A 17,979-nucleotide genomic window follows, 5' to 3' on the forward strand; every position below is an offset into this window, starting at 1 on the left:
TGCAGCTGAGGCGGCCGAAACACGCCCACTTAGCTTGAAGCTACCAAGCTAGCAGAGGTTACCGGAGCTAACAAGCTGGGCTACATGCTACACCGGGACGGACAGCAGCCGGCCGGCTCGCTGACTAACACTGCCGTGATGTTCCCGTCTGTTGGTGTCCCAGCTTACACTGCTTAACTCAGGGTAAGTTACTCTAAAACTTTACCACAGCAACTTCAACTTGTTTTAGATATATAATTAGGGTAATTTAAAATACCGGTTTTGTCGAGACTTGCAGTAATGTCGCCAATGTTACCTTGAATAAACATAACGTTTACGGATGCTTACATGAGGCAAACATGTTAACCTGAATTTTAATTTAATTTTACTTAAGCTAGAAGTTGTTTATTTTGGATGACCCTTGATTAAACTTTATTATGAGCTGAGTGATATGTAATTAGGTTAGTAGGCCTATTCTTACCGTAGATGTTGGATTGATACTGGCACATAATTATATATTTTTTGCTTCTACTCAGGTATGATTAAAACAAACGTATTACATTAGTAAATCTGCGAGTTGTTTCCCAGTGTAGATGTGTCAAGGCGTATCAGTTAACGTGTAAAAAAGATAATCCCCCACAGCGCTATTAAACAGTATGCATTTACCTTTATGATGTGACACTGACAGACTGTCTGGGATTATTATCTGGAATATCAGTTAAGACAAAAAGGCCATTTTATATTTATATTTACTTATTTCAGTACATTTGTCAATAAATTTAACTTCCAGTCTTGGTAACTTGACTTTAGACGGCTGACATTATGATCACATTATCTGTCTTCAAAGGACTACAAAATAAATTAATTTGAATAATGTTTTATATTTTTGAGGTGTGGATCCCTTCTTCCATTTTATCCTTCAAATGTCACACTAGTGTTTTCAACATTATTTAGGCACTCTTCATAGCTTTTTGTTATATATTTTTTTACCTGAAGCATTTAATACTCTCATTTATTTTCCTCCCATAGTCAGTGTCAATCATTGGTGACAGCTCTGTGTCCAGCGAGCTGCTGGACATCAGTGTCTGCTGGTGGATTGTGGTGGAAAGACCTTCTCCTCTTCTTTGAGGAAGAGCTGCCCAGATGTCTTCTTCTTCCACTGTGACGGCAGCAGCAGCAGCATGGGGGAGGTCAGCAGGTCAAGCTACTCACCATCATGGAGAACTTTTCTAGACTTAAATATTGTCCACCTTGTTGTTTTTTATGCATTTCAATAAATAATATTTACATTTGAGCTAACGTTGTCTTTATTGCTGTGTGAAAATGTTAGATTCAAAATATCTGATATAATACAACACAGATAAAACATTAAGCATTTATGTTCAACTCTTATTCCAGGTGATATATGTCTAATTTTAAAAATGTGAGAATACAATCAGGAATCTGATAAATTAATGCTTTTAATAATATGATTTAATGCAAAAACACTACAGCAGCAAAATATTTAAGTCAAACTACACATACATAAAAACATCAATATGTAACCTCAGATATTGATAAATTGTTGACGTGTTTGAGTCCAGTTGTCTCATGTGGAGCATCGAGGTCCACCTTGTCTGCATCACCTGCAGAGGAAAACTTTACACAGACAAATAGAGATGTAAGTAAAATATGTGTTACAACGGACAGGCTGTATTTTCATTTCAGTTTTAATATACTGATTATTGTTTAGGATAACGAAACACATTCAACAGTATTGACTACTCTCAATATAGCCTGTTAGTAAACGTTATCATGCTTTGCACAGTTCCTCCTGAAATTCAGACTTAACGTTATGTGTTAACTAAAGTCGATCACAATCAGTCGGTTTCTGGAGTGTTTTAATATTAAAATGCCTGCTTTGATACTGATATTAAATAAAAAAGATAAAGTCTGGGGTCCTGCGCCGTCAAATTTTACGTGACCGAATATTTCACAGTCTGAGTCTTTATAACAAACTCCGTTATTTCTGAACCATGCTTAAATGTGATGCTCTTTAATTACACAGATATTATTGTAATTACACACAGATGAACACGTTAAATTGGGCCGAGTGTAGCGTTACCTTGATGCAATGGTAAGTTTAATCATCATTTCATAACATCGCACAATGTTACCATACTAACATGTTGAAGCTTTATTTTCCAAACACACAGACGCTGTGTTTGATTCCAAGTATTACAAAAATAAATTATAACACTTCTGTATTACTTATGACCAGGGCCTGAAGTTAACTTTTTTGGCCACCAGCCACTGTGGCAGGTGGATTTTGAAATCCACCTGCCACAGAGGTTTTTTACTAGCCAAAATTTTTTTCTGCCTAAAATAAAGGTGAATGATTTAGAAAATGCATAAGAATGGCTCTTGAACTTGTACAGAATACACATTAAAGTGCTGTCGAGTTATTAACCAACTTAATCTCATTTATGACTCGACCTACATAATGACTTACAACTGTATCTGACCTGATGTGACAGGCATTTAGAATAGAAAATAACAGAAATACAAACAGCCAATCATCTCACTGATGGTCTCATTTATTGCAATTGTTACGTCCCCAAGGCTAGGGGAAGAGGGGAGTAACATTTAGTAGGACCCACTGGTGAAGAAGAGTGACGCGACACACGAACGGGCAATAACACGAAGGGTTTATTTACAAGGACAACTCAAAATACTATACGAAAGACAAAAGGTAAACTAAGGTCGCGTTCTCCAAACGAGAGGACGGGAAATTGTATCATCACTGTAGTGTATTACATTAATATCAAAATGGTATTTTTAACTTTGTACATATTAAAGGTTTTGTTGCTTTTTAAAGAGCATAGACTGAGGGCTCTGAGTCCTCAAAAGAGGAGGAGCAGACACTCCCCTCGGATTCCTCCACTTCCTCCACCACTGCAGCAGCTCGGTTTTCCATGAGGTCTGGTCTCCGTGACCTCAAGCTGCTAGCATGCCACACCTGGACCGCTGGGCTTGGGTCAAAATCTTTTATTGACGGAGAGGACAGATGCATCATGAGGAGGTCAGACAGTGTCTCACACTTGAGACTAGACCGCCAGTCAGATTTCACTATCTTCATCACATTAAACCCACGCTCACAGTCCGCTGTGGATGCTGGCATGCATAACACCAGAGCCAAAAGGTCTAAGATGTCAGGGCACGATCCTCTCAGCATCCGGTTGGCTTCAGACCAGGTGAGTCTCTCCAAGGTCGTTGGCTCCTTGTAGAGATAGGACTTGACAATGGTCCACTGGTCTGGGATCAGATCAACATCAACTCCAGCAGAGATCAATACTGGCCTGAAGTGATCTATGAGCCTCTCCACCTCTGAATCGCCGAAGTCTGAAATTATATGAAAAGAGGAAGTTTGTACTATAAGTTTTTGTTTATGTTTCAAGACAAGAGTCTAATTTTTTGACTATTTGACCATTTTGACTGAAATATTTACAGTTTGATGGTTCTGATTTTATTGCAACAGTTCTAAAGCTCTGTGATTTTGTTGTGTATATATACAGTAATACGTGTTCTATTTTTTATTATTATTATTACTATTAAAAATGCTTACCTTCATTATATTCATTAGGCCACTGTTGGAAGCTCACGATCTTCGTATTGCTCAGGATTCCTGACCCGACATCACTAAACCTGTTGTCCATGCTTTCTGACAGCTTGTCCAGAAGTTTGTCTTTGTTAGCCATCATTTGGCTGGTGTCACTATGGCTAAGCCTGACACCTTCGTAGCTGGTGGAATCCAACACCTTGCTCAGCATAGGTCCAGGTCTGTAATACAAAATGAAGTTGTAGTTTACATTTATTTTAAAAGGGGTTTTTTTACATCAAGAATGTATATACCATCACAGTGAAAATATTTATATGGTTCAGTGGATACATGCTGTGAATGAGGTTATTGTTGTATCATTTGAATAAATCCTCCAAATATATGTGCTTCATGAGTCATGACAGCAGAGGGAGAGGAAAGGGAGGTCACATATTTGGAGGTTAAAAAAAAATTGAACTATGTGTGCAAAGGCGTTAAGAAGGGGAAGAACATTTTTGGAAGTGAAGCAATGATTAATACCACATTTTAAATTACAAGCAGTAAGCAATATGTACCTGGATTTGTATTTGCAGATCACAGCCTGAGTGGAAGTAAGACAACTGTCGACATCAGCCACTGTCAAACATGACTGCTGCAGTGTCACTGACAGGTTGCCAAGATGAGTCAAGGTGTCATGCATGAAGCAGCAAAACTTCAGAGTGGCTCCATCTGTTGCCCACTTGCAGAATCCTTGTGCCTGGTTCCGCTGACTGGCATTGACCCTTTCAGTGTCTGGTGATTTGGTCTTTAGAACACAAAAACAAAATTCATTAGACTGAAAGTGAACTGCATTTGATGGGTTAAATCAAACTGTTGACAAAGATAAATTGTACTTGTACAATACTCCCTATTAACTATCACTATACCTGCTCAAGGTGGTGAACAATTCCTTTATACCCCTTAAGGAAATGGTCCAGGGCTGTCAAAAGGTGAGAGACCCACCTTGTACCTCCTACTCTGGTGGGCATCAGGGGTTTCATGCCCAGCACTGAGAAACTCTTCTTTAATGTAGCTCTGTTCAATGGGCTTCTGTGATAGAAGGTGAACAGGCCGGTCAAGAGATCCTCAACTTTTCTACACCAATTGTTGGTTTTCATCACATCTTTAAAAACCTATTCTAAGCGGTGTGCCATACAGTGGACTCCTAGAATGTAGGACTTCTCCCCACGAAGCCGACTGACCACTCCTGTCTTGGATCCTGTCATTACTGCGGCTCCATCTGTTGCACAAGCAACTAGTTTCTCCTTCCATTCATCCTCACTGCCACTGACTGCAGACATCATGGAACATATTGCATCTGTTACATGTTCAGCATCTGCCTTTTCTAGTGCCTGGATCCCCACAAACTGCACCTTGACTTTTCCTGCTCTGCTCGATCTAACGTAGAGTAACTCCTCTTCCATTACACTGCTGTCTGTGGATCCATCAACCATTATGGAGATGAACTTGGAGGCAGACATCTCCACTTCCACCTTCTTCCTTTCAACTTCTGCTATGGAGTGCATGAAGGCTGGGGCCTGTTTTGCATTCCTGTATGTCTTCCCTACAGCTAACCCTTTCTGCTCATCCACCCTAAAAATATGAATGACAATTCACAGTTAGCTTGATCACACACACGTAGCCTACCACTAACAGGCTACACTGTACCGTACACATACACACACGCACGTACACACAGCTAAGTTGTAACGATAACAGAGCAGTCATTGCACTGTGTCACTGTGCTATAATTTTACGTTATCTACTAACGTTAAAGCAGGTTGGTACTTACTCGCACATCCACACGTAGTCGGAGAAGGGTCTCATCTTCTTTCCGATTGCGTGGACGTTCCTAAACAGGGGCGCCATCCTCTCCAGCTGCGATGTTTTCATCGACGTAAGCGCCTTGACCGCAGCTGTCTGCTCTGGGGGAGCCGTCTTCCCAACTTTAAAAGTGAGTGTTTGTAAGTGGCTTTTGGAGGACTTGTGGTCCTTAATGGTCTCCAACTTTAAATTTTTCTTTCCAACTACAAATGGATTCGTTCGTGCTTTTTCCGAGCCATATCTCCGGCAATCCCGACAGTGCATCTCCTCTTTTTTATCGTCATATACGAGCCAGTCCCTATCCAGTTGCCATTTCGAATTAAAACGTCTTTTTTTTTCTTTTTTTGAATCGTCCTCATCATCTTTTTGGTCTGTGACAGCCAGCGGCCTCTTCACCCCAGCTATATGCCGCCACATTTTGTTTAGAAAATCCAAGAGAATGGCGGGGCTTGCTTAACAAAAACAATAGGCTACGTGATTGGTCAACAATACAACACTTGCTCAGTGTTGTGTTGTCTTATTGGCTACCCGCCAACGTGGCAGGTAGATTGACAGTTTCACCCGCCAATCACAAAAGTTACCCGCATTTGGCGTGTGGGCGGGTGCCAATTTCATGCCCTGCTTATGACTTCAGTCACCATACCGGTTTAACAATTTCTTCTTTACTTCACTCCCGTTAGCATCGAAGGCAGCATTAGCTGGCTAACAAACTACTGTAAACATTAATAAATGATCATTTATAAATTAAATAAAACAACAATAACACTCACCAACAACTGGAGCCTGGGCTTCTTGTGGAGCAGTGGTACAGCTCACCACACAGCAGGTGGTGTTAATAGTCCGATGTTTGCCTGTAAAACTCTCCCGACAGCCGACAGGGAAAGTTTCCAGTGAATTAGCCACGGCGCTAATAGCTACAGACAGCTAGCGGCTAGCGCCGTCCGCTACGTCACCTGTCACTCAGAGCGGGGACTGCTTCATTATGCAGAATTTTCGAAACTTAAACTAGTGAGATATAAAATAATTCACCCCCCTCAGAGTTGACATGGAAGAGGAAATCAGCTTTTGAGAGTAGAGCCATCGTTTGAACCAGGCTGTAAACATGTTTATTTCTACTGTGAAATCGGACATTTTAACATGAGAGTCAATCTAACTTGCTCCCTTCTGCAGCCTGCCTCAAGCGGCGAGTCAAGGAATTGCAGTTTTTGGTACTTCCGCATAGGCTTCTCAGCTCCGGACCGGAGTTTGCCGCTTGGTTCTACATAACAATATTTAATAAATTCCCGCCCTTTTTGATTAGCCACGCCCACTTTCATAACTAATCAACTGTCCTAGAAACTTGTATAAGGTGTCAGATTACTCGGCATAGAGTTCCTGTTTAATTGGTGGTTGATTACCCCGCCCCTTTTCATTAGCCACGCCCCATTTTACTAACTAATGAACCGTTTGTCATAGAAACTTGTATGAGGTGTCTTTGAACAGAGTCCCTGTTTAACTGCTGAATTAATCAACGAGAATCAAGGGCCAGAGGCAAGCACACAATCAAAATTTCTTTAGAAATTTTCTAGTTTATTGTATTGTTTCTCTGCATTACTCTGCTATTTATGTAAATCCAGCTGTGGGATTCCCCGAAGTTGATTGGACCTTCTGGAGCTGTGAGACCGCATACTTCCTGGTTGCCTCTACTCGTCTGTGATTGGTGCAGCGGAGATTCCTGCGAGTCAGCCAATCAGGACTCTTCAATTAACCAACTGCTCCTCATAAAAAGGCTTGTGTTTCCACAGTTCATGGCGGCTGTGAGACAGTCTGCCTTTGCTGTTGGGTGCATATATATTTGTGTAATTAGAAGCTTTGTATTATTGAGTGTTGCAGCAGTATTGCTTGCCTGTCCGAGACATTTTTGGGGGAGAAACTTTGAAAGTTCTGGAGTTTATAAATTTGTAAGATAAAGAAAACCAAGACACCCTTTGTTTAAAGTTTAGTTTGTTTTGTCTGTTGTTTTCTGAAAGCTTATGGGTGCTGACCTCTTTTTGTACTTTTAGAGGGTTTTTTTTAAGCCAAGAGCTTGGTAATTAATTTATTCAACTTTTTATATTGTATTGCTTAATTGTCAGCCCCCATACAGCCTCCTTTTGTTCAATTTTGTTGTAAAAGAGCACTCTCTTACTGGTTAAAAATAAACACTTGATTTTAACCAGAACTGCCCAGTGTTGCGTTCCACCTCATTTCTATCCTCATATACATGTTACAGCTCTCAAAATCGAGCCGCGTCGTAACATAAATGGGGGCTCCATTTACCATATTGTGTGCACAACGTGTTCTGATATTTTGTTGGCTTGTTTTTCATGATGTTATCCCTGCACATGGGATAACACCCCTGAGCTTATCGCTACCACCTTGGACAAAACCACCAAAACAACATTGAGAAAAGCCTAGTTGTTGCTCTATACAAGTAACCATGACTGTATGTGTATGGCTATTGGTGGAACACAGCCACCGCTGCACAGGCAACAATTTTAAAATCCTGTTAGTTGTGTAGACAAACACCACAAAACACAAACTACAGCTTGTAACTAAAAGTAAAATGGGAGAAATATGAACGATTGGGAAGACAGTGAAGTCTTTACTGTACAATGTGATTTGACTCGTCAACAATGGTGGTGTGAATGCAAACAGAAGAAGCCTTTAAACCTCTGAAGTCCAGGAGGTTTGGTTCAATTTGTCATCTTCCTATGCATTCATTTCTGTCTCTGTTTAGCATCTTTCAGTCTGTCCTTACATCACATGCATGGCTCCTTTCTCTCCACACAAACTTGGCTATCAGTCTGATTTTACATTTTTTCAAATTAACAAAGTATAAAACTGCCAGGAACCCAAAATACAAACAAAAGACAGGTTTCCATGGAAATGTACCTTCTTTTTTTTTTTTTTTTTTTTACTATTTATACACACAAAAACAGCAGAGAAAACAATAGATAAATAAAACTATAAAACAGTCTATTTGCATGAAAATAGTATTTCATTGTAGAAAGAAAATTCACATTTAATAAATGGTCTAAAAACAAATGGCACTTTAACTGGCTTCCTCAGCTTGTCTGTTATATAAATACAGTTATTACTGTAAATACAACATGTTCAGTATATTTTCAATGAATAGATGGACTCCAGAAGGTTAAGGTGTAGCTCCCCAGTGGATCATTTCCTCTGAGAGAGTCCTTAGAACAGTTTGGTCCAAAAACGCCTATTGTGAAGCTGGTTTGTGCAGCTTAGTTGTCATGATTTGAAACATGAGTGGAAAATACTCCCCCTAATCATTTATTTGGAGGGAATCTAAAATTACATATTACATTATAATCATATAAAGTACTGGATATATTGTAACTTAAAAATGTTCGCTGTATGTTACCTGCCAGAGGGCTGGTTGTGTGTGTGTGTGTGTGTGTGTGTGTATTTCTGCCTCTCCTCTCCCCTCCTTTCTGTTTCCTTCCCAGTAGGGCTGGGCGATATATCGATATGAAAAATATATCGATATATTTTTAAATGTGATATGGAAATAGACCATATATTGAAAAAAAAATTTGAAATCGAAAATTTTTTTTCTTTCTTTCTATATAAATGCTGACCTTACTAGGGTTTGTCATATTTAGTTCTTTTGTAATGTTTGTTATTATTTTCTCATATACATATATTTATTTATGAAAAAAATGTAACCTATTTTATTTCACAGGTTATTTTTATTTAAGATTTTTATTCTTAGTAAATGTGCACTTCATAAAGCTTTCATTTTAAAAAAAAGTTTTCTTCTGTTATACAGTATTTATGTTCAATTAAATAAACAGTTTCAATAAAACTACTTGTAACATGTTATATTTGACTTTGACTGAACATTTTCTCTCACTTTGCGATAAAAATATCTATATATTTATCGTATATCGATATTAAGCCTAAATACATCGGGATATGATTTGTGGTCCATATCACACAGCCCTACTTCCCAGCTGCTAACAACCTGATTGGGATCCCCCTGGAAAGCTGATTTCCACCTGTGGAGCTGACCAATCAGAGGTGGTGTGTTCAAGTTTAAAAAGGCCCATTGCATCAGCAGTCTCTGCCAGCTTGTCCTCATTTTGTCTCTGTCTGTGAGACTTGTCTTTTGTGTGCCGTAATACGTAGATGAGATTTATTAGTGCAATTTTGTGGTGCTGAGATTGGGGCTTTAGGTAAGTTGGGTTCTCTACATTGCATCACATAGATAATTTATGTTAGACACACTAGGTTTATTGGTTGGTGCCACACACTATTTGTAGATACGTCAGTTAGGTCTTCATTTTATGAGTTTGTTTTCTCGTATACTAGTTTAGTCGGGCCTTGGTTGGTCTTACTAATTTCAATTATTTGGCATCAACACATTGTCCCATTCATCCCACCCTCTTGTGAACCTTATTTGCAACTTTTTTGGTTGAAGCACTGTTAAGTAAAACTTGTTTAATTTACACCTCACTTTGACTCTGGTTGTTGTGTTGCTCTCCTCATTATTTTTAAGAGGGGATGTAACACTGTCCAAAAAACATCAAAATAGGTTTCTTTCATGTGACTTAAGCCAGAAGTATTCTTGTTTGTATAATTCAGGTTGTACTTAGAGTCTGACTTTAATACATATCACATTTAGTGATCACAAGGGGGTACTTGTGTGTTACTGTGGGCGGCTGTGGCTCAGTAGGTAAGGGTTGGTGGTTCGATCCCTAACCGTCGCAGCCTACATGTCGAAGTATCCTTGAGCAAGCTACTGAACCCCAAATTGCTCCCGATGCTGTGTTCATCGGTGTGTGAATGAATTCCCAATGGTGGCAGGTGGGACCGTTTAGGGTAGCCTCTGCCACCAGTATGAATGTGTGTGTGAAAGGGTGAATGAGCGCAGTCTGTAGTGTAAAGCGCTTTGAGTGGTCGCAAAGCGACTAGAAAAGCGCTATATAAGTGCAGGTCCATTTACCATTTACCATTTACTGCCTATATCATTGAATCTCCATCCGTTTTAATGACTCCGTGCTTCCGTTTAAACCAGGGGGTTAAGCTGATCCAGGAAAGGCCAAGTGGTTGCAGGTTTCATTCCAACCAAGCAGGAGCACACCTGACTCCACTCATCTTATCACCTGAGCTGTCTTCACTCAGTTGATTAGTTGTATCAGGTGTGCTCTTGCTAGGTTGGAACAAAAATCTGCAGCTACTTGGCCCTTTCTTGTATCAGTTTGACACCTCTGGTTTAACCCAAGAATGCATAAAGTTGCACATGTGGCATTAGTTTCCCTTTTCCACTGTAGTAGAATTACTACCTCTCGAGTGAGAAAATGAATCAAATCGCACGTTGATGTTCCTTTTCCTTTTCTTTATTATCAGACATCAGAATACATTGCCTAGGTACAGTGGGAGGACACTTGTCAAATCTTAAGGGCTGCAGAAAAAAAGGGTCCCGGCTCCAATTCAGTCCTGTGTCCTCTGGGTTTTTCTCTCTGTGTCAGGGTGTATTTAAACATTCTGTAAACCAGAATTGTGACAGCCCACAGTTAACATATGGGGCTCGTTTTCTGTGCACGTGCACGCTGCTAGGTCTACTTTTAACCTTAAAAGGATGCAAATCATACTGTTTATAATATGCTCCCAAACGCCTCTAATATCAAATCCCAGGTTTGAACCGGCTCTTACACAATCAGGAGGTCAGGATGGGGCTCTTAACTAAAGCAGAAGACTTGCATTAAAAGTAGGACCGGGACTCGATTAAAAAAAAATTAATCTAATTGATTAGAGGCTTTGTAATTAATTAATCGCATATAAATATATGACCTGAGTACAGTGAGAAGTAATTTTTTTCACATGGATTTTTAGTATACCATTGAATAATGACTGAATTCATAAGCTTAAGCAACAAAAATATTGTTTATTTTTGTTCAAGTCCAACAGACCAGTGCAATTTTTGCCATTAAGTGTAGCAATAGCAATTCTAGAAATAAAGTACATTTAGATGAGAAAATAAAGAATCATGGAAATGTATATCACACTGGAAGCCAAAGACCGACCCTGAACCAAACTGGGGTTGTGATCGCGCCCTGCAGTCTTGCAGTAAATGCCCCTGAAGATTTCTGCCTGCTCCCACATGTAAACTGATGAGTGTGACAGTCAGGAGGTTGCTCCACTGGTGTGAAATCTTCAGAATGAAGGTGAATGAGGGCAGTTTAAATGATTAGAGCACAATTTCCAGCAATATTTACAACCCAATTAAGATCGTGCGACGTCCAGGTGTATTTGTACGGAACTGTGAAGGGTTTCAACGATTATCGCTTCAACCAGCACCTCAAAGAGACTGGAAGGAAATTACTAAAATGGGAAAAATAAATTCTTTAATTTAAATCACCCCTTCAGATCTTTTCTCATTACCGCCTCATCCAATTGGATTACTAATGGCCACGGCTCCGACTCTCAGCGTGCCACTGGGCCCCGTCTCCCCTGCCCAGTTCACCCGTAGTGAGGACTCTTCTGGCATTTAGTTGATCATTTTCATCGGTGTCACACGTGCGGCGACCCCAATATCGCCCGCCGTCACTCATCATTAGCACGTTTATAAGCACGCGTCCATTGCCGGCCCTCACGGGGAATTTAACCATTTGCATAGAAAAATTGCTTTCCTCCACGCGACGAGAAAGGCCTGTTTTGCATAATTACAAATGATGTGCGGCTGCCGGACCAGACTGACATGTGCACGTGGGAGAATTAGGAAGAGAATGGGACTGTGATAGATATGATGTGTGTCAGTGGACATGAAGGACGATCGCAGCTGAAAAAGGTTTTGTTTCGCGCATTACAAGGTGGAGAATTGTATTTTCTGTGTGCATGTTTAAAGTGTATGGTTTACAGATTTGTGTCATTTTTAAATGCTCTATGCAAATGATCCTACTATTGTTTCTTCTATAAATCTTGTTTAGTATTGCTGTTTGTGTCAGGTTAACAATCAATTAATAACTTGTGGAGAAGAAGTGGGAATTAATTAATTTGCACTTCTTCTCACTCCTTTTTAAACAGGTAAACCAAGGCATCAAGTGGTTGAAAATTTGGCGGTATGCTTTTCATTTTCTGTAAATACTACTTGTTTGTATGATAATTTCTGTTTTTTTTTCTCGTTTTTTTATATATCAAAAATAAATTGAAATACATTTCAAAACAATAAATAAAACTTTGGTTCAAAACAAATGTAGATTTTCAAAAGGTTTAATATAATTTATTTTATGTTTTAGCACCTAGGCCTTCACCAATTCATAGACATTACTTACTATATAGAATATACTATTCTCATTGTATACTTTGTTAAAATTACCTGTTCAACATTTTGGGAAATTGGTGTTTTTTTTTCCTTCTTTCTGAAAACGAGAGGGTTTTGATAGCTCAATCTGTCTATGCAGAGGTACAGAGAGGATTCAGTTAGCCTAGCTTAGCATAAATCATGTAAACAGTGGGAAACGGATAGCCTGGCTCCTAACCTGCAAACTTTTGGACATAGCCAGGTTAGCTGCCAGTCATTATGCTTAGCTAAGCTTTTATCTTTTTCCTCCTAGCTCCAACTCTGTGCTAAACACACAGTAGTATTAAAACAAGGTGGAGTACCCAAAATGTAGATTTCTACAGAGACAACTTGCATGTAAATTAATCAATTTCTCTGCACTTTGGGTTATAAAAAAATCTAATTAGCAAACAGTTGCATATCTACAAGTTATTAAGCAACATTAAGACAATTAAGAAGTACTTTATTATTTCCATTATATGCACACAGAGGAAATACTCACACATGCAGATGCATTAGTGGTGAAGAGATGCCAGAGTGATAAAGATGAAGCTGCCACATTGTCGGGAGCTCTATTAAGGGGTTTGTGCCTTTCTCAAGTGCATCTCAGCAGTGCCAGGGAACAGCTACCTGTCAATACTCCATAACATGATCCAGGCTAGAATTAAACCGGCCACCCTCCCATCATCAGCATTCAAGTGGAGCCGTAAGTCCAATTTCCAATGTCCTTTTAGCTCTGGTTTGGTCTGAGAAACTCTTGAGAAAAATGTTTGTCTCTTCAGCTGCGAGATGTTCCACCAGCTCTTCTCTATCTCATCCGTCTGACATTTGCCAAAGGGCAGTGTCCCTGAGGCATGTGTCTGAATTTAGGAACTGAGGTTTCAGAAAACGATTTCCAGAGTGAGAATGCATTTCTAGTTGGAAGTATGAAATCTGTCAGACGAAGTTCTTTGATCAAGGCAGTAATTAAGTATTTTCTTGTTCAGTGTCTGCAGCTTAAGACCCTAGGAGTAAAAACATCTATCGTATTCTGTGTCCAGTGGGTGCAGAATCTACGGAAGTCACACTTTACGCACATCTAAGAAAAGAGCCCGAGTCAAATGTAAATTTGATGCTCGACTTGGATTCTGCTTGGTGTTGTGAAGCGGCTCCGGAGTGATGCAGCAGCCTTAAACTCCAGTCAGGCCCCCCTGCAGGCTGGGACATATATTATGGAACAGCTGAGTGAAACGAGTTCAGTAGCACTAATCAGTGCCCAGGAGAGGAGTCAGTAGGACTCTGTCTGTCTGTGCTCAGCATTCACAGGTTTAATGTTGAACTTTATTAACATTCCCAACTGCTGCTACGGCACCGAGAGCCGTCAAGGACACCAGATACAAAACATGAGCACTGAAACACCACATATCAAAGTATATGAAAGATGGAAAATGACTCTGTGAATCCTTTCAGTTTTGTATAGATTAAACACATTAATGAAAAATTATCCTGCAGACATGATAGTAGTATGAATCCTCTAATGTAGCGTTTGACAAGTAGGAAATACGTTTATTTCCAAGGAAAATAGTGACAGAAAAATTGTCACAAAAGTGGCTGCAAGTGAGGGTGAGATCAATGCTACTGTAATTCTCTCAAATCGACTTACAGAAATAATTCTTAAAGGTATAACATGCAGGATTTTCCCCAAAAAAATCCCTGTAAACAAGCTGCAAACGTGACGTCCGGAACACATTGTAAACATATATATCATTGTTTTCACAACTGGACGATCGCTGTAACTGTATTTATTGGCTTTTCCTGAAACAAAATAGTACAAAATGAATTTGGTTTCTGATATGTACCAGGTGGCTGAGCAAGGAGGCAAACCAGGAAGTGCCTTAAGCTACATTCTACAGAAAATTCCAGCAGGGGGCACTAAGTTTGACTGCAAAAACATTGTGTCCATTCATTCCAATGCAAAATTTGAAAACTTCTCATTTGATTTATTACCTCAGAACATTTTTTTAGGATAACAATATAGTCTCAATCGCTAGTAAAAAATATTCAAGACAATTTGTTGTTAATAGTTCAAATAATGGCCCCATTTAGAAGAAAATAGAAGATAAAGAATTGTATGATTTGGGGCGTGGCTACCTTTGATTGACAGGTGGCTAACAAGGCGAGCCGTCATCAGGAGAGAAGCAGAACAATGCGTATCCACAGCAACGTGTCAATAAAGTTATATATAACGTTATATAGATATAAAAAAGGACGTTTATCGGTTTGGTCTCATAACTTTGACCCTTTCACTGTATTCTCACTTAATGACAGTTTATTTCAACGTTTTGTTCATTAAAATGTCTTGTTCAGCGTTTGGTTGGACTAACAGACTCTCCAAGGAGTCGCTGTTCAGTTTTCTGAGGTAAGTAACGTACATTTTGTTTTTGTTTTTTGTTAGCCAAAATGAACATCCCAGTTAATGCTCCAGTTAATGCTAACATGAATTAGCAGCTGCTTCTCTCAGTCAGGTTGAGGTGTAGAGAGACTGTAGTCAGTGATCAGATCCCTCTCCTCCTCCACAGTCCAGATATGGTCTGCTCCTCGTATCGGAAACAAGATGGAGACGAGTGTAACGCTGAACTCAATGCTTCCAACAGTCCACAAACCAATGGGTGACGTTACGGTAACCATGTCCATGATTTATATACAGTCTATGATATGTACAAAGACCTTTGTTACGTCGTGGAATGGCTGAACTTTTAGTGTACACATCGAGTAAAAGCTTGTCGTTTTGTGGCCCTGCCAGTTTGCTGGAATTATCTATTCTGTGATCTGAATCGGCAAGAACTCTGACACCGGAGCTCTGCTGGTAAGTTAATAACTTTACATCCACTACACTACTGCCAAGTATTTCATTCAACTAAATGTCCAAAATCCCAAACTATCCCTGTAAGGTTAGGCTCATAAAACCACTTGGTTAATGTTAGGTAAATAACGACTTGCCTAGGTTAAAAAGAACATAGATTTGAGACAAAACTGGACATGAACTCTGGTCTTCTGGTGCAAAGTCCTGGGTTGACCCCTCCCCCAGCCTACAGCAGACCAAAGCACCTTTACACATCATATTACTTTCACTGTACAAAAAAAAGTTGCAGACAAACATATTTGTTATCGCTGAAACGATAGGGCTGCAGTGTCTGTTGGACCAAGATTGGATTGAACCACACAGAGAGACATCAGAGAGGCCACAGCAGACAGGATATATGTGCACTTCAGCCATATGCACACAAAGTCTAACAATGCAGAACCTTTTTGCAGGGCTGTGATGAAGGTGTCGATGTGTTTATATTTTATTTTATTTTATCACAAACACTGCTCCCTCTCTTCAGTCAACAGACGGTTGCCATCAACTCATTTCTTTGTGCATTTTGAAGATTTTCAAAGCTTGATGGAAACCAAACCAAGATTTGGGAGATTGAAATGCTTTTTCCGAGTAAGTCTCTCTTAAGTAAAGTCTTTTGACCTTCGCTGCTCTCTGAGGAGGGACCGACTTTAAATTCTGTGTTTCCAAACTTCAAAAGACAATAAGTTATACATCATATCTTTTAGGTTGTAGTTCTTCTATCATGGAGGAAAATGTTATCCACTCCTTGCAGTTGCTGCTACTCCATCTGTGTCAACTGAAGATGTCATGAGTGGCACAGTTATGTCACGGACTACTGGTTGGTTGGACTAAATAAACCCTCCCTCCCTGTAAGAATGTAGAAAGTAGGACAAAATGGCAATTCAGTCTGATAATCAGGCTAGACACTGGCAGCATTTTCAGTGCAAATCAATTCTGTCTCCTGAATGTGGTACAGACAGTTTCTCTACTGTCTTCGCTCAGCACAGCTAACAGATAACTGTCAACTAGATCAAACAGACTGTGCAATGAAGATACTGTGTGGGAAAAAATGGTCAATGGGATGATTACATTGCATCTGAACAGTTTTCCTTCTCAACATCTTGCACACACTGCAAAAAAGGGATGTCTTAAAAACAAGATAACAACACCAATGCTGCGTTCGATTTCACTTGGAACTCGGAAAGATCCGACCTCTGAGTCGGAAAAGTGCAATTCGGGTAGGATCCAAGCAGCCCGAGTAGGTCGGAAATACATGGAAAACGTCAAAGCAAAATGGCGCCACACACCGTGAGAGATAAACAGTTACTTTACCTTCAACATTTAGTCTGTTATGTGTCGTCTAATTTAGCACTCCCACTCTGTTAATGAAAGAGTGTGTGAGCGTAGTAGGGATGAAAAAGCTCAGTAAAAGTGTAAAAAAGATTATAGTTTTTCCCATATTTAAACTACATTAGTCTATAAGGTGTAATACTGCACTTATTTTATTATATCCAGGAAATTTATAAGATTGAATTATATTTTTGTATCTTAAGTATTTGTAGACCACAATTCCACCCTATATTTGGACCCAAAGAGGACACAACCATTTAACTGTATGTTGTACCAGGTAGCTGATGTATTTCGCCAGAATAATTTTTGAATGCTCGAAAGACATCCAAACAAACATCAATTTGCTGTGGCCGGCCATTTTTTCCGAGGTTGAGCAATGAAACAAGTTCACCTCGGAAGTCAGAATTTCCAACTCGGATCTTTCGGAGTTCCGAGTGCAATCGAACGCAGCCTAAATCCTAGGGAAAAGCTACTCAAAACAAGTGAAGTTATCTGTCCATGCGGCAAGATAATTTCACTTGACAAGATTTCCTGAATTAAGATAAGATAAATCTAGAAATAAGATTGTAGCGTAAAGTTGAACACTTAAAATAAGAAATTAACTCTTAAAACAAGATAAATTATCTATTTTATTTTTCACACCTGAAAGTCCGTACCAAGGTCTGAACCAAGGTCCGTGTTCTGTTACATTGTATACATTTGGTCCTGTTGGTTTTGGTTTCATACTGCAAAAGGAATAACGGACTTTACAAGACAATTCTACTGGACACGTCATCTCCCTGTGTACTTCCACGGTTCATTTTGTTTTGGTTACGCTGCGTTGTTAGGCCGGCCAGCATCTGACGTCAGTGTTACTTCCTTAACGTGTTTACACAAAATGAATCCAGCGAGCCACCTTTTACCTGTGCTAATACTTTTGCTGGTCTTTTGCTACCAGCAGCACCAGCTTAATGAGCAATATGTGAGAGTGCTTGGTACTCGCAAGATGAGCCTCCTCATCATGGGAAAACTGTATCGCCCTCG

At 39.7% G+C, this 17,979-nt stretch overlaps 1 protein-coding gene across 1 annotated transcript; it reads right to left on the bottom strand.

Moving 5' to 3' along the window:
- Positions 1-2,525: 2,525 nt before the first annotated feature.
- Positions 2,526-5,488, bottom strand: LOC131980997 (zinc finger protein 862-like). Its single transcript, XM_059345294.1, has 6 exons — positions 5,388-5,488; positions 4,798-5,188; positions 4,559-4,645; positions 4,132-4,361; positions 3,584-3,798; positions 2,526-3,360 (listed from the first exon to the last, which is right to left on the bottom strand). Exons 1-6 carry the CDS (start codon positions 5,486-5,488, stop codon positions 2,831-2,833), a joined length of 1,554 nt encoding a protein of 517 aa, XP_059201277.1. The 3' UTR covers positions 2,526-2,830.
- Between the last annotated feature and the right edge of the window lie 12,491 nt (positions 5,489-17,979).

Source organism: Centropristis striata, chromosome 11, assembly GCF_030273125.1.
Source record: "Centropristis striata isolate RG_2023a ecotype Rhode Island chromosome 11, C.striata_1.0, whole genome shotgun sequence".
Taxonomy (NCBI): Eukaryota; Metazoa; Chordata; class Actinopteri; order Perciformes; family Serranidae; genus Centropristis; species Centropristis striata.

Excerpts from the sequence above, each read along its gene's own strand:
- LOC131980997 (XM_059345294.1), bottom strand. The coding sequence starts at position 5,488 with ATGAAAACATCGCAGCTGGAGAGGATGGCGCCCCTGTTTAGGAACGTC. Across the intron at positions 3,799-4,131 it reads ATCTGCAAATACAAATCCAG|ACCTGGACCTATGCTGAGCA; the intron begins GTACATATTGCT and ends TTTGTATTACAG. Across the intron at positions 3,361-3,583 it reads GCCTAATGAATATAATGAAG|ACTTCGGCGATTCAGAGGTG; the intron begins GTAAGCATTTTT and ends ATATAATTTCAG.